The following is a 13136-nucleotide window of genomic DNA, read 5'->3' as shown; positions in this document are numbered from 1 at the left end:
CACCTTCCCGCAGACGATGGCTCAAGCAAACATGGTAGCAAAGAACAATTGAACAGGGCGGAGCCAGATTCATGTCATAGCCGTCTGGTGGATGCCGGCGGGTATGGGAGGAGTGACCCCGGGCAAGAATGCACGAGATGATTAAGGAATCACACGCGATGAAGGTGATACTTGGTTCCATCAATACATGCACCTCAACGGCGGCTCAGACCAAGTACAAAGACCACAGAGTTTGGGATGATGATCAATCTCCAGCATCTGCTCATCTACTCCTTAAAGCTTGTGCGTATCCAACGACATTCTTTCCAGGAACTTCCACCTACCTCCTTGCTTGAGCAAACTTGACTCCCGAGTGTTTATCAAGGTGACTTACCATGAGTTACTATTACTCTCCCACAGTCTAACCCCACATATGCGCAGTACAGAGTAAGCAAGCGTGAGACACGAGGGGTTGAAAGAACATACAGCATAAGGATACCAAACTGAAGCCATATGAGGAGAGAGAAAGAGACAGAGTTCATTAGCCCCGAGTATCGTATTCAACAAACATCCTTCTACTCATCCCAGCACGGAATGCATAATGCATTGAAACCAAACCGGAATCAGAAAACGCCATCGCTATGTCTCGAAACCAGTCTGTTGCTACAAGTACAAGCGGCAGCCACCCGAAAGCTGCCCGCCATAATCCCTTCGGGGGACAGTTGAAAAGCGCCCATTCTTCCTGGACGGGAGGTTTATCCCTGTCATGACGCTGACTTCTCCAACAGCTCCTTTGCCTCGTTGATCTTGGTTGCCAGATAGGGGCTGCCACCTCGGTCGGGATGGTTCAGCAGCATGAGAGTCCGATGTGCCTTGCGCACTTTCTCTTTGGTGATGGCCCGCTCGCTACAAAACAGCCCTCCCGGTTAACACACACGTTCTGGCGTCTCCAGGGGAAATTGGGCCGTGGCTTACTTGAGTGAGAGGACGAGCGAGGCCTCTTTCCTGTTCATCTTGGGCTCGAAACCGCCCTTGTAGAAGGCCCTGCCCATCGCACCGACACCGCCGCGCGATCGCCGCCATGCCACGAGACTTGCCCGGCCCTGTCGATAATTTGTTAGCCACGTTTTTGTCTTTTTCGTCTAGGCACGCCGTTTCCAAGCCCATACCAAGAAGGCCGCTACGGCAATTCCAGTTCCCCACGCAACAGCAGACGCCATGTTTTCTGGGTGTTTCGTTGAATGGGTTTTGACGTTTGGTGTTTGGTGGCGGAAACAATCGAAAAGTTTGGACGGCTCGGATTCGGAAGTTGTCAGTTGGGGATGGGATGGCGAAATTCATGGTCCTCCTTGCGCCGCGCCGGCTTTTTCTCGGCTCACATTTTTTGTACCCATTCGCTCCCCACAATTCCTGCGATAAGATAAGATAGCCAACCAGAGCTTGATTTTTTTTTCTCCGTTCAGACCGCTCACCAAAAGTGAAGACCTATGCGAGTTCTATCTCCTTGTCTCTCTTGTGCTCCCGTTACCGGTCCTCCTACCCCTCGATTGAGTCCTCTCCCAGCACTTCAAGATGAGGATCGAAGTGTGTCATTTCTGCAGTAGACCTGTGAGTCGTCATTACCCATTCCCTCGCTTTACCCTTGCCCCTCGCTAACCCCTCCAATATAGGCATATCCCTCCAAGGTACGGGTTTATATCGTTCGCGAGCATGGGCAAACGGGGGTTTTGACATACGATATAGGGCATCACATTCAACCGCAATGATGGGAGGTCATTTCGGTTTTGCCGGTACGTTGTCCACTTGGTCTGGTCTAAGTTCTAGGTCTCATGGCTAACCTGGCGGTGTGATTCAGGAGCAAATGCCACAAGGTAACACCTCTTTAACATTAAGAGAAGGCGGCGAAGCTAAACAAATGAGTAAAGTCCTTCAAGATGAAGCGCAACCCGAGAAAGGTTGGCTGGACCAAGGCATACCGAACTGCCAAGGGTATGTTACATTTCTGCGCCGACTACGCAGTTTTCCCGGCCCCTCTTCTTTTTCCCTTCCATTTTTTCCCACGAGTTCCAGCGCCGCTAAGCCAAAGCGACAACACGACACAGGCAAGGAGATGACGGTCGACTCGACACTGCAATTCGCCGCCCGCCGCAACGTGCCGGTGCGCTACGACCGCGACTTGGTCCAGAAGACCATCAAGGCCATGGAGCGCATCTCGGAGATCCGCTCCCGCCGCGAGCGCGTCTTCTACAAGAAGCGCATGGCCGGCAAGCGCGAGCGCGAGCTCGCCACGGCGCGCCGCCTCGTCGCCGAGAACCAGAACTTGCTGCCGCGCCTGCGCGGCTCCGAGAAGCGCGCGCTCGCCGAACAGGGCGCCACCGAGGAGGAGATTGCCGCCGCCGACCGTGCCGAGACCATCAACGTCGTCACAAAGAAGAAGAAGGTCCAGAGCAGGCTGTTTGGCGAGGAGAAGGTGCGGCAGCGGGTCACGGTCGACGGCGATGTCATCGAAGAGCGCGAGAGTGCCGGCGTGCGCTTCGCCGACGACGATGATGGCGAGTCGTTTGGAGAGGATGGCGACGAGGATGATATGGAGGTCGATTGAAGTCTTGGACCATGATATATATGGCGGTCGTGTTGATATTTCCGTGGTCTATTCGTCGTCTGGCGTTATGGATAGGGGGTTGATGACATGTGCATCCCCACGAGGGACTTTCTGGCGTTAGCGGTTGTGGTATACCAAAAATACAAGGGAACTTCAAGATTGATCCCCATGGGGTCCTCCCTGGAACCTCGTCAAGGCTGTTCCCAGGACACCCTAGCACGGACCGCCAGAGTCCTTCCTGCGACATGAACGAAAAAGGCATGAGAGAGTCGTCCATGTATTAGCCACCCATATTCGCCTCCCAGCTAAACGCACCTGACCGGTGAGGGAACTGCCGTGCCATTAACGGCCGGCCCAAAATAGGTTTTCTATTGATCGCTTTCGTCCTCCATTACAACTCGCGCCTGCTGTGTATGCACCCTAGGCGGCATCGCCAGCCCAGCCTCGACATCCTGCATCACTTTCCGCTCCAGCGCCTCTATCCTGTCCGCGGTCAGCGTGGAGTTGGGGCCCGCCGCCGTGGCAGCAGCAGTCCCCCAATTCCCCGCGCCACCGCGCCCGCTGTACGCGTATGTCCTGCCCGTCGGTCGTGCGGTCTTTGTCTCTTCCAACTGCGGGTCAGAAACGGGGAGCGTCGCCGGGTCGTGGAAGTTGCCTGAGCCGCCGCGCCCGGTGGGGGCGTAGTTGGACAACACACTCGTGGTTGTCTGGTTTGTGGTCACTTTCTTGGCGTCGAGGTCCTGGGATAGACAGAAGAAGACGATATAAGCCAGGGCCAGAATGGTCAGAAGGGCAAACAAAGGTTAAGCCTCATGAAGCGACAGAATGAGTGACGTGGGAGAGTTGGATCATACATCGCTGGATGCTCTTCGGGCCTGTTCGATTTGACCTTGGGACATGTAGTTGCCAGCACCACCACGGCCGACCGTTTGGTAGCGTTCGGGCATCGCATATAATCAGTTAAGGGACGAGGGTCGATGCAAAAAAGGGTTATATAACGTCAGAAAGTTGCTGTCCGTTTTTGACGGCGACGTCCTTATCATCCCAGGGCGAGATGGAGTGAATGTTTCTGATTCCCTGATCCTCTGATTCTCTGTCCTGTCTTGGGGCATGTAGTCGCATATAGAGCAACAGTTGAATTCCCCAGCTATCTTATCGCCGGCTTCGGAGATCACCAGCAGTAGCGACATCCGTATCACGTACTTTGTATGTTTAGTAATAGCAATTTGTCCCAGTCTAGGTACTATGTATTTTCATAGTGAAGTATTTCAGCAACGATGCAACCGGGAGATCAAAGACGTTCTGTGAGACAGCTGGAAACGGGATTTCTGCGCCCATCTGGACAACCTACCCTCTTCCGTGGCCCGAAAGAAAAACCGACAACTTGGCCGCGCAAGAATCATCGTAGTTATGTCCGTTTCTTTTTCTTGTCCCATTGAATGCTCAATGCCAGTCAATGTTTATAACACCGATTTCCTCGCAAGGGACGCCTCGCACATTATCGAGGCGAATCATTTGCACGTTGAAAGGACTTTCCAGAGCAAGAAAGCAGTCGTTTTCCTGCGAGATGACGGGTTGGTCTCGTGATACGCCGCACAGTAGCGCCTCTTGAGCCGTTGATTTACCTCGCTTCATGGATTCTGGGAGCTCAAGAGGGGAAGGGAAATCTAGTATGATCAGTCCCTCGGGATGGTCATGGTGTTATTTAAATATCGGCTGGGACTGGACGGCTGCCTGGAACTGGATGGCTATTCTACCTCCCAGCTCCAACTTGATTCCATAAAGACAGCACCCCGTGATGCACAGGGACGGCTAAAACGTTGCATTGGCGTGGTATCTAGTGGCTGAGCGGCAGAGGAGAAAGCGGCAGCTCTCTGTCTATGTATGGGCAAAGGTCGCGGGGATGGATGTGGGGAAAGGTGCCTGCCGCCTGGATGGATATCATTAGGTGGGCCTCTTCCCAGGGGCCCATCCATCCCCGGACATTCTCCTGCCGATGATACGAGGCCCCGTGTACCAAGGCAGGTGACGGTACGGATACATACAACGTATAGGGAATATATAGCAAGGATACGTACGTACGTCACTGTGGTCAATCAGGTACGGCTAGCGGTCGTCGAATCGGCGACGGATGACGCTGACGGAAATTTAATAAGAACGGGGTCGGTCGGGTGTCGATCGAGAAGCCATCGATTCTCGGTTAGCGCTCATCAGCACATCTTTGTTCCTTTTGTCCCTACGGGTGTTATTGGGTGGCATTCGTGGACAATGAGAGGGCAGCACGTAAAGTCCTCTCCCCATTTGCTGTGGTTCCTCACCGGGTATGGCCAATGTAAAAGTAGCGGTTCTTGGGATGATCTGTACCTGGGTAGTGTCGTTTAGAGTCGTCTCTCAGATCATAAGAACTCGCCGTCTGCTTAATGAAAAAAAAAAAAAAAAAAAAAAAAAAAAAAAAGACAAACACCAAAGGTCAGACAGTCATAATGGAAAACGGTGGAAGCGTTCCGCTCCATTTACCCACTATATATTGACCCCGCACTGTAAGGTGGAGTCCCGGGTTAGGGGCGTGACCAGCTAGAGTGTGTCTCTAAAACGCTGGAAGGTTACTCTCAGCTAAAAATGCATGCTCAGCTGACCTCCGCTGCTGGAGGGAGGGAATGAACACTGTGCATCCCCTTGAATCGGCGTCTCCTACACAAAACTGCATAAAATGTTTGACTGCTATTGTATTCAAAGAGCCCCTATACCAGGTAAAGCTTCCCGCTGAATGTTATTCAAGCAGGTGACGACCAGAGTTGTGCTATACACATTGGTTACCTTTTCTTCAGAAATTCCGATTGACGAGTATGGTTGATAGACAAGCTGCTGGGACATGGGATTCAAGGCTCGACGGAGTTCCGGCGATTTACGTTGTAACAAGTCGAACTGTTCAATTATAATGCTGGTCTTCCTGTTTATCCTGACTCCACGTACTTCGTACACCATGAGAGAGCACAAACTTCTTTTACCATCCTAATGGCTATGAGTACTTCTTTACCAAGTTTACCTCTGACGCAAAAAATGCCACTACCACCAAGTCTTTCCCATCTATCATATCGTATTGAAGAGTTGGGACACGCGTGGTTGTCCTCGGTTGTAGTAGATTGAGATTGGATTCCTCCCTCTCTAAAGAACTAAACACGAGGCAGTTTGAATCCTACTGCGTAAAGGCAACCATGGCCATGGCCTATGGATTACAAGATAATATAATACCATTGTCTCCCGACTGTATAGATCATTCCGCTTCAAAGCAGAGGTATGCTATATCAGCAACACACCATGTTATATATTGGCTCTGTACAGAGTAAGAGCAAGGTCCTTTCCAGTATTTAACAAAATTATCACGTCATGTCTCTCTCTTCCAAGCTAGCAACAATAAGACTCGCTTTGTTCTAATCACATAAAACTAGCCGCTGCCCTATTGTACAAATACGAAATAATTTTCTCTAGACAAATACAGATTGAGGTTACCAAAAATATTCAAGACTTTAGACAATCATTAGGTCGTATAAGCCACGTAGTGATCTACGAAGCGAAGCACGACTTGACAGTGCAATACACAGTATGTATACTCAGAGCCAGGCCAGCGGACGTCCCCACACTCGTGTACCCTGTACATATTACTGCCAGTCTAACCAGAAAGAGCAATCATACGAGGGTTGGGTTGTGTTCCTAGGTAGTGTATGTACATACACGCCTCCCCTCATCAGATGTCCGTAGCAGTGAATGTTTCCTTCCTTTCCAGCCCGTTCCCCTCAGTTGCGATCCTCCATCCCCCGCTATTCACCTGGTATCTCCCCGACCATGGCCGGCCCTTAAATCATCCTACACTACGCTGCTAGGCTTTGTTTGGAGGGGCTGTGCCAAGTATCACCTACCTATGGTCCTTACCTACGAAATACCGCCTCTTATTCACTCAAAGAAGTAATCAGACCTGCCTTACGGATAATGCAAGGATGTTCGTCTATTATGCAACTTTGCCTTCCGTCCGATGGAGACCGTAACGACAATCAGGTAGGCCAAACGTTGGACACTGGCAAGCCAGTGTACCCGTAGGCGAAAGCCTCCCCGAAAAACGCCCTCCCAGCAGTCGCCCTGTGTAATATACATACTACGCTGGCCCTGTACATGTGTCTATTGGTCTGGTCTCTTATCCCGGTTCTGAGGCAACAACCTAACAGGGAGTAGGTACTCCGCATCAGATCCCCGCAGCACTTTGCTCGGGTCGAGATAGCGGGAGACTGACTGATTGATGGCTTCGGCCCCTCAGTCGATTGTGCCAAGGTACAATGTACACTACACCCCTACCAGGGTTTAATACGTTAGTTTGCGACTTTGCCCCACATCTCAACCGTTCATTGGATTACGCTGCCGATCGGTACCTTCCCATACAATTTTGTATGGAGAGGTACAAAGCATTATGTCGCCACGAGACTGACGTCAACAAAGAATAAAAATTGAAGCCATCACGATGTTGTATTTGGTTCGTTATAAAGAGCTGGATTGATCGTCAATATCCGGAGCTTCGGTGGAGGGCAGAGAGGAATTGAAAGCAGCTATTGGAGCAGCTATTAAAGCAGTTTAGGAGGCAAATATAGAAGTCTTATTCGTAGTACGTTTAAGGCCATTAAGAGGACAGATTGATTATTGATTACCTAGGTATGGTGTTGAAGGAATGGAATCGGATTTCTGAGTATGTACAGGTACATGAATTTACTAGGCAATATTATATAAAAGTAGGTACCTATACTTGGGTGGGTCACTTATTCTCATTATCCAGTCATATAAGGGAAGTGGGGCTTGTATACGAGCTAGCCTATTAAACCCTGGTAGAGGTGTACAAAGTACATCCTACCAAGTAATTACGTTGTACGTTGTACATACACCTTCTCGTTCGAACAAGGTGCGCGCAGGAAATCCACTATCGCCCTAGCCATTCCCAGAGTCCAGCCCAGCCCATCTGTCTATGGTCTCTCGTCTTGCCCACATGCCACCATCGGCTGGTGCCTCCAACAAGGCACAGTGAGAATGCCATTTGCTAGACTCGCACCCTCCCTCTTTGCACACAGACACCCACCCTTCGGCGGAATTGAATTGCAACTGCTCCTCCCAAAATAATATTATTCCTGTGGTCTTCAGCTCCGAATATCTCGTCTCCTACACCAGCATTCGTCACGCAACGTTTGATCACCATCGCAGCCACTTCGTTGTGCATGCTTCTTGGTGGCTGTACGTTGTACGTGCTCGAGGCTATCCCCAACCACTCTCATTGCCATACACGGTCCCCATAGATCGCAGCAATGGCCTCATCCAAGGTACGCTTCGTCCCCCTCCAGGCACCACAGGAAACACCGACGTGGCCTACGAAAGGAGATCCGAGCCATCTTGCACTGCATTGGGACACTTGTCGCTACTACCTTAAGACTCTGAAAGCTGACATTCCCTTGTTTTTCTTTTTTTTCTTTGTTTAGGACATGCAGCAGACCTCGAGGCCATTGACCCATCGATCCTCACCCTCGCAAGGCTCCGCCTCGGGCTTCATGACCACTCGACAATCCCACTCAAGAAATAACTCCCACTCAATCTTAAGCACATCCCTCAATGCCAACCACCGTGTTACCCGCAGAAAGTCCGTGAGCAACCCCACTGCGAATGTGGCGGCAGTGGCGGCAGCTCTCAAGGAAGCAGGCGGCAATGGAGCCTCGGCGGTGTCCATAGCTGCCAGCTCCCGTCGCCCTACCACGTCCAGAAGCAATGCTGCCCGTGGCGCCGCTGCAGACGGCCTCGTGTCCCCTCCGTCGAGCCTGCCGACACACCGTTTCCACATGGACAAAAGAGAAGTGCCGGAAAATGCCATTGATGACGAGCCCTATGCGGACGAGGGGAATACAAGGTCGGTCAAGGCTCGTGCCCGAAGGGCAAGCGATGGCCAAGCTCTCGTAAAGGAGCGTCGGAAAAGCAATCGTGTCGAGCTTCGCTGCGAAACCTGCGGCAAGGGATACAAGCATAGCAGCTGCCTGACCAAACACTTGTTCGTCACCCTTTCCCTTGCCCACCTCCTTGTCCATCACCTTTCCTGGCTTCCGACTCCTTCATCCGGCCTCGTGATGGGATGGATCCCTCATCTGCGTACTGCCCGTCCCCTCAGCATCGTTGGCTCTGGCATGGGTTTCGAATGACTGATTTCTGGCCAGGTGGGAACATACGCCCGAATGGTCGTTGACGTCCAAGTTGCTCATCTCCAAGCACCAACAAGTCCAACTCCTCGAGGCTGCGTCGGTCCTGGTCGCCATGAATGGAAAGGAGACCGAAGATGCTGCGGCCGCCGCTCAGACCACCAGTCCGCCCGAGTCTGCGAGAGATTTCCCCAGCGAGCCGGAATCAACCGCGTCTCCCGCGGCATCAGGATTCTCCGATTCGCGTCATAGCTCTGCCGACACTACACCGCCCCCTCAGCTAGACGCGTTTGGTACCTCCGGCGCACCTGGCCCGTTCTCCAAGCGATTCAGCCACGGGAGCGGATTCGGACGGTCGTACCAGCCCGGGAATTCGAACAACCCTCTCCTGACGGGGAGCATGCCCAACGCTTCGGGCTTCTCCCACTTCCGACAGATGAGCCAGGACCGACGGCCCCCGTCATCGGGGCGAAATGCGACGGGACAAGAAGATCGTGAGCTAGCTGCGGCAGTGGAGCTGTTGAGCTGCAGCTTCAATAGCAACAACGGGTCGCGTATGGCCAATTTGTCGACCGACGTCCCCCCAGTACCACCTCTGCCAATACAGTATCTCGATCAGGCAGCGTCGCTGTCGAGCACAGGATTCCTCAGCAGCTATCCATCGCGACAGCCAGAAAGCTTCACGCGGGGCGAGATCCGCAGGGACACCAAGACCGAGGAGAGTGACAGCATCAGCATGATGGACGAGGACGAGTTTGATCGGCGGTCGCGGTCGCGGAGCGATGAGGATGACGATGGCGTCTTTGGTCGCATGGAAGAGTAGCGGCGTTTTCCCTCTTTTTTTTTTCTGTTTATTCTTTTTCTCCTCTTTCTTGGATTTCATGACACCCGACTCGTGCGGTGCAACTGATAGGAAGTGAGAGTGAGCAGCACGTGGGTGAGGTATGGGAAGTTGGAGAAAGGGGCGGCATTATGCGTTTCATTTGTACCACCATATATTTAAACACCCCGTGTAAAGAAGGTGGTCGAGTCTCCGCACGAGGCCGATCTCTCAGCACCGAAGAGTGGGGAGCCCGACGCCCTCTGACGACAGCAGCCGGCGATCGCGAGAGCATCACCACGAGGTTAAAGTGAGAGACGGGAGAGTGCGTCGAGCTGACCTGACCAATCTGAAGCTATTTCAAACAAGCGAATATCATCTTCAGAGAATCACTTTGGTCGTCTTCCATCGTCGTTGCCATGACCATTAGCACTCAGAGGCACCGAATTCCCAGCTCGTAGAACGATCGCTCATATGGCTAGAGCACCAACTCCTTGGACTCAAGGATGAACGTATCAAAATGAGGATTGATGGAGAGGCGACGGCACATCAATTGCCGGAATGGGATGCTCATGACATCCTAGCCATATGGATGACTCCAGTGATGTGCAAGCCCTTTCATGTTCCGTCGTGGAAACCGACGCCACGATCGCGTGCCACAGAGCGCATGACGTGTAAGTGGGAGAATCGAACTCGGGCGACTCGATACTGGGACGGGACGCTTCTCAGAGAGCAAGAAACGAAAAGAACGCAGCAGAGAATACAAGACGGAGGTGTTTCGATGAAGGGGCGGGAAAAACAAAAGAGAGAAACGGAGGGAAAAATTCTTCTTCGGCAACTGGCAAGGGTCCCCTCATCGTGACCCAGTGGAAAGAATGGTGAAGAGTCGTTGACCCATGTACTCATGCAGCTCCTCCGGAGTATTATTAGTTAGCATTTGTCGTCGAAGAAGTGTGGAGCATTGGACCTTTGACGGGACGGACCTGGGCGTGGTAGATCCGAGTCTGGTTTGGGCCTTGAGTGGCTTGCAAGCTTTTGTGGCGGGTGGTTGATCTTTGAGCACAGCCACAAGGAGCAGAGCTAACATCACGTGTTGGATAAGATTGTTTCCCCGGAGACGTCACTAATTACCCCACACATCTTCTGAGCTTTCCCCTCAGCTGTAACTGACGAGTACTTTGCGAAGTACGAATCCTTTCCGTCACCACCACCAACCTAAGGTATCCTCCAAATCACGTTGGTTTTTCCTTCTAGTGCATCTTTTCTTACTTTTTTATTTCGTCATCAACTCGGACACACTCTTTTGCTTTCTTTTCTTCCTTCTTCTTTTCCCCTTTGGCAATTAGAACGCCGACTGGGTGCACTGAACTATACTAAGTTATTACCCACATAATAGTCCCGCGACGATATTGCGATGCCGCCTGTGCGCCGATCCGCGAAGAAGGACCCCGCGGTTGACGCCGCGTCTGACCTCCCCGTCGACGATTCGGCGCGCGCGCTGGAATCTGTTGCGCCGAACCTCGAAATCCTGGAAACAAATGAGGATGGCGCCGTAGCTGCGGTTGGGGTGGTCCCAGAGGCGACCGCGACGTCATATTCCGGTCGCCTGTCCAAGCTACCCGCTGCCCTGCAGTTTCCCCTGATCACCATCCTGAGCTTCAGCATTTCGAGCTTGGGATATAGCCTTCTCAACGAATTCAGCGGCGGAGAACTTGCTAGTGTTGGGAAGGGCTTGAATACATGGGGGGAAGTTGGGGTACTGGCAGGCTGGAGGATGTAAGTTGTCAATGCTGGTCGGGCCAGTTGGAATCCTGACACGGGGCGGAAGCTGACAAAGTAATGCGTACAGAACTGAGCTTGCGCTGGCGTGGTTTGCCGGGTTTGATAGCTTGGATGTCGCTGCGCTGAATCTCCTTGCGCATGGCCCAGTGGTATGTTTGTTTTCCTTCCGTCCTTCCCATTCTTCGAAAACATCCACTCCGTTATCAGCACCGCGAGCTGCAAGCCGCCAAGCGGCATCCCAGCACCACTCCTTGCCACGCAATGATCCTTTTCAGACAACCCGTTCTTGTAGCGAGGACAACGAGAACATGTATCCCGCTGACCGTTGGTACACCTGTCGCAGGCGTTCTTGCTCTCAACATTCTACAACATCAGCACGCCAACCGCACTTTCAGCCCTTGGAATTGAGATGCTATCGACGTTCGCGCCCTTCCAACTCCTACGCCCGCTCTCAGGCGCCCACGCACGACAGGGCAAGAATGTAGCCAACCGAGAAATCTTGACGGACATTCCCATCCAGGCTTACACGACGCTTCTGTCTGCGATGATCTACGGCATCACACTGTTCTCGGCATTCCAAACGTACTTGCCGACCAGCTTTGCTGTATACTTTGAGGGCCTCCCCGACCTGACGCCTGTTTACACGGCCAGCTACTTGTCGCTACTTCCCGTCGCTTTGGCATTTGGATTCGCAGCACGGAGCTTTATCTTTACGCCGTTCACGGCGACGGGCCGCAGCAAAGAGGACGGAAAGCTGGAGCAGTTCGACCCCGTGACGGCGACTTTGGGTGAGACGGTGCTATATAACCTCTGGGGATACACTACCAGGGGTAAAGTGATTATTCTGCGGACGTCTGTGGCAATGGCCGTGACAGGGATCAGCACGTATCTTCAGTGCCTCATGACAATAGGCGGCGTGGAGTCGCGGGGGTCAGCGAGCTATGCGGGGCCCTGGGTTGTCGCGTCATTCCTCACTGGCGTGGCACTGGCGTTTGTCGGGGAAGAGCCATGAAATGATTTTTGGTTCCACGGCCGTGCGGTAGCCGGGGTGTGGCAGTAGGGGATGAGACAGATTCAATTGGCGATTTCTGAGAAGGTCTGCTTCACCTCCTTCGAGATTGAGACGATCATCAGGGTCTTTGCCTCCTCTGGCGAGGAAATTGACGTTAGGGATAGTCGCAGCGTCAACTGGGATGGTGACCGAATGTTATGGTGTCACTAGAGACCAGTGGTGTGAAAAGTATGTCCATAGGGGTTATCGCGATAATAATACAACGATATAATGACGGAGGTTCTTTCAAATATGGGCGGAATGAGTGACGGTGTGGCCGCTGGCCCGATGGTTCACTATCGTAGTCGCTCAGCTACGCAGTGTCCTGCATATGCCATTGGAAGTCCCCATCACCGGATGCCGTAGTTCGATATCGTCTTCCTCCACCGACCCGGACGGTCGTCATAACTTCTTGACTGACAGGTCCGCGTCTTCCCATGAAGCCAGATTCTATACGAGGCGCATATCACTGAGTATACTTGTACTCGCCCCTCCCAGCGGAGGGATTTACCAAGGCGACACACACATGTCATCCATACGACTAGAATTGGACAGATGGTGCTTGGCGTGACTGACAGGACGGGATCGAAATGCAGGTCTGGTCTTCAGTTTCAGGCGCTGTACGAAGTACGAATTTGTACGTACACCCTGTACTCCATAGTGAATATTACTAATAAAAATCAGCTG

General features: G+C 52.4%; 6 protein-coding genes across 6 annotated transcripts; 3 read left to right on the top strand and 3 right to left on the bottom strand.

Moving 5' to 3' along the window:
- Nucleotides 1-743: 743 nt before the first annotated feature.
- ACRALDRAFT_1058403 (uncharacterized protein) lies at nucleotides 744-1199 on the bottom strand (the record flags this gene model as incomplete). The annotated part of the gene is made up of 3 exons (XM_071015943.1): nucleotides 744-885; nucleotides 955-1082; nucleotides 1149-1199. 3 exons carry the CDS (start codon nucleotides 1197-1199, stop codon nucleotides 744-746), a joined length of 321 nt encoding a protein of 106 aa, XP_070871533.1.
- Nucleotides 1200-1551: 352 nt separating this feature from the next.
- Nucleotides 1552-2581, top strand: ACRALDRAFT_2044323 (uncharacterized protein; the record flags this gene model as incomplete). The annotated part of the gene is made up of 6 exons (XM_071021426.1): nucleotides 1552-1587; nucleotides 1650-1664; nucleotides 1723-1769; nucleotides 1835-1850; nucleotides 1905-1968; nucleotides 2082-2581. 6 exons carry the CDS (start codon nucleotides 1552-1554, stop codon nucleotides 2579-2581), a joined length of 678 nt encoding a protein of 225 aa, XP_070871532.1.
- Nucleotides 2582-2949: 368 nt separating this feature from the next.
- Nucleotides 2950-3528, bottom strand: ACRALDRAFT_1072421 (uncharacterized protein; the record flags this gene model as incomplete). Its single annotated transcript, XM_071017976.1, has 2 exons — nucleotides 2950-3321; nucleotides 3436-3528. The coding sequence occupies 2 exons, from the start codon at nucleotides 3526-3528 to the stop codon at nucleotides 2950-2952; spliced, it is 465 nt and encodes a 154-aa protein (XP_070871531.1).
- Nucleotides 3529-5208: 1680 nt separating this feature from the next.
- On the bottom strand, nucleotides 5209-5804 carry ACRALDRAFT_212905 (uncharacterized protein; the record flags this gene model as incomplete). Its single annotated transcript, XM_071023969.1, has 4 exons — nucleotides 5209-5282; nucleotides 5329-5593; nucleotides 5635-5754; nucleotides 5796-5804. The coding sequence occupies 4 exons, from the start codon at nucleotides 5802-5804 to the stop codon at nucleotides 5209-5211; spliced, it is 468 nt and encodes a 155-aa protein (XP_070871530.1).
- Nucleotides 5805-7699: 1895 nt separating this feature from the next.
- ACRALDRAFT_1065619 (uncharacterized protein) lies at nucleotides 7700-10408 on the top strand. The gene is made up of 3 exons (XM_071017190.1): nucleotides 7700-7935; nucleotides 8092-8651; nucleotides 8815-10408. Exons 1-3 carry the CDS (start codon nucleotides 7921-7923, stop codon nucleotides 9617-9619), a joined length of 1380 nt encoding a protein of 459 aa, XP_070871529.1. The 5' UTR covers nucleotides 7700-7920; the 3' UTR covers nucleotides 9620-10408.
- A 427-nt stretch (nucleotides 10409-10835) lies between these two features.
- Nucleotides 10836-12886, top strand: ACRALDRAFT_1065617 (uncharacterized protein). The gene is made up of 3 exons (XM_071017189.1): nucleotides 10836-11392; nucleotides 11466-11547; nucleotides 11742-12886. Exons 1-3 carry the CDS (start codon nucleotides 11031-11033, stop codon nucleotides 12408-12410), a joined length of 1113 nt encoding a protein of 370 aa, XP_070871528.1. The 5' UTR covers nucleotides 10836-11030; the 3' UTR covers nucleotides 12411-12886.
- The last annotated feature ends 250 nt before the right edge of the window (nucleotides 12887-13136 follow it).

This window comes from Sodiomyces alcalophilus (genome assembly GCF_042370955.1).
Source record: "Sodiomyces alcalophilus JCM 7366 unplaced genomic scaffold ACRALscaffold_8, whole genome shotgun sequence".
NCBI classification, from domain to species: domain Eukaryota; kingdom Fungi; phylum Ascomycota; class Sordariomycetes; order Glomerellales; family Plectosphaerellaceae; genus Sodiomyces; species Sodiomyces alcalophilus.
The sequence above is the reverse complement of the archived record's forward strand: the minus strand, read 5'-3'. Positions and strand labels throughout refer to the sequence as shown.

Bases quoted from the DNA above. Each gene is read 5' to 3' on its own strand.
- ACRALDRAFT_1065619 (XM_071017190.1), top strand. The intron at 8,652-8,814 runs GTTCGTCACCCT...ATTTCTGGCCAG, and splicing joins AGCTGCCTGACCAAACACTT to GTGGGAACATACGCCCGAAT.
- ACRALDRAFT_1065617 (XM_071017189.1), top strand. From the start codon at position 11,031: ATGCCGCCTGTGCGCCGATCCGCGAAGAAGGACCCCGCGGTTGACGCC. The intron at 11,393-11,465 runs GTAAGTTGTCAA...TAATGCGTACAG, and splicing joins GTACTGGCAGGCTGGAGGAT to AACTGAGCTTGCGCTGGCGT. The intron at 11,548-11,741 runs GTATGTTTGTTT...CACCTGTCGCAG, and splicing joins TCCTTGCGCATGGCCCAGTG to GCGTTCTTGCTCTCAACATT.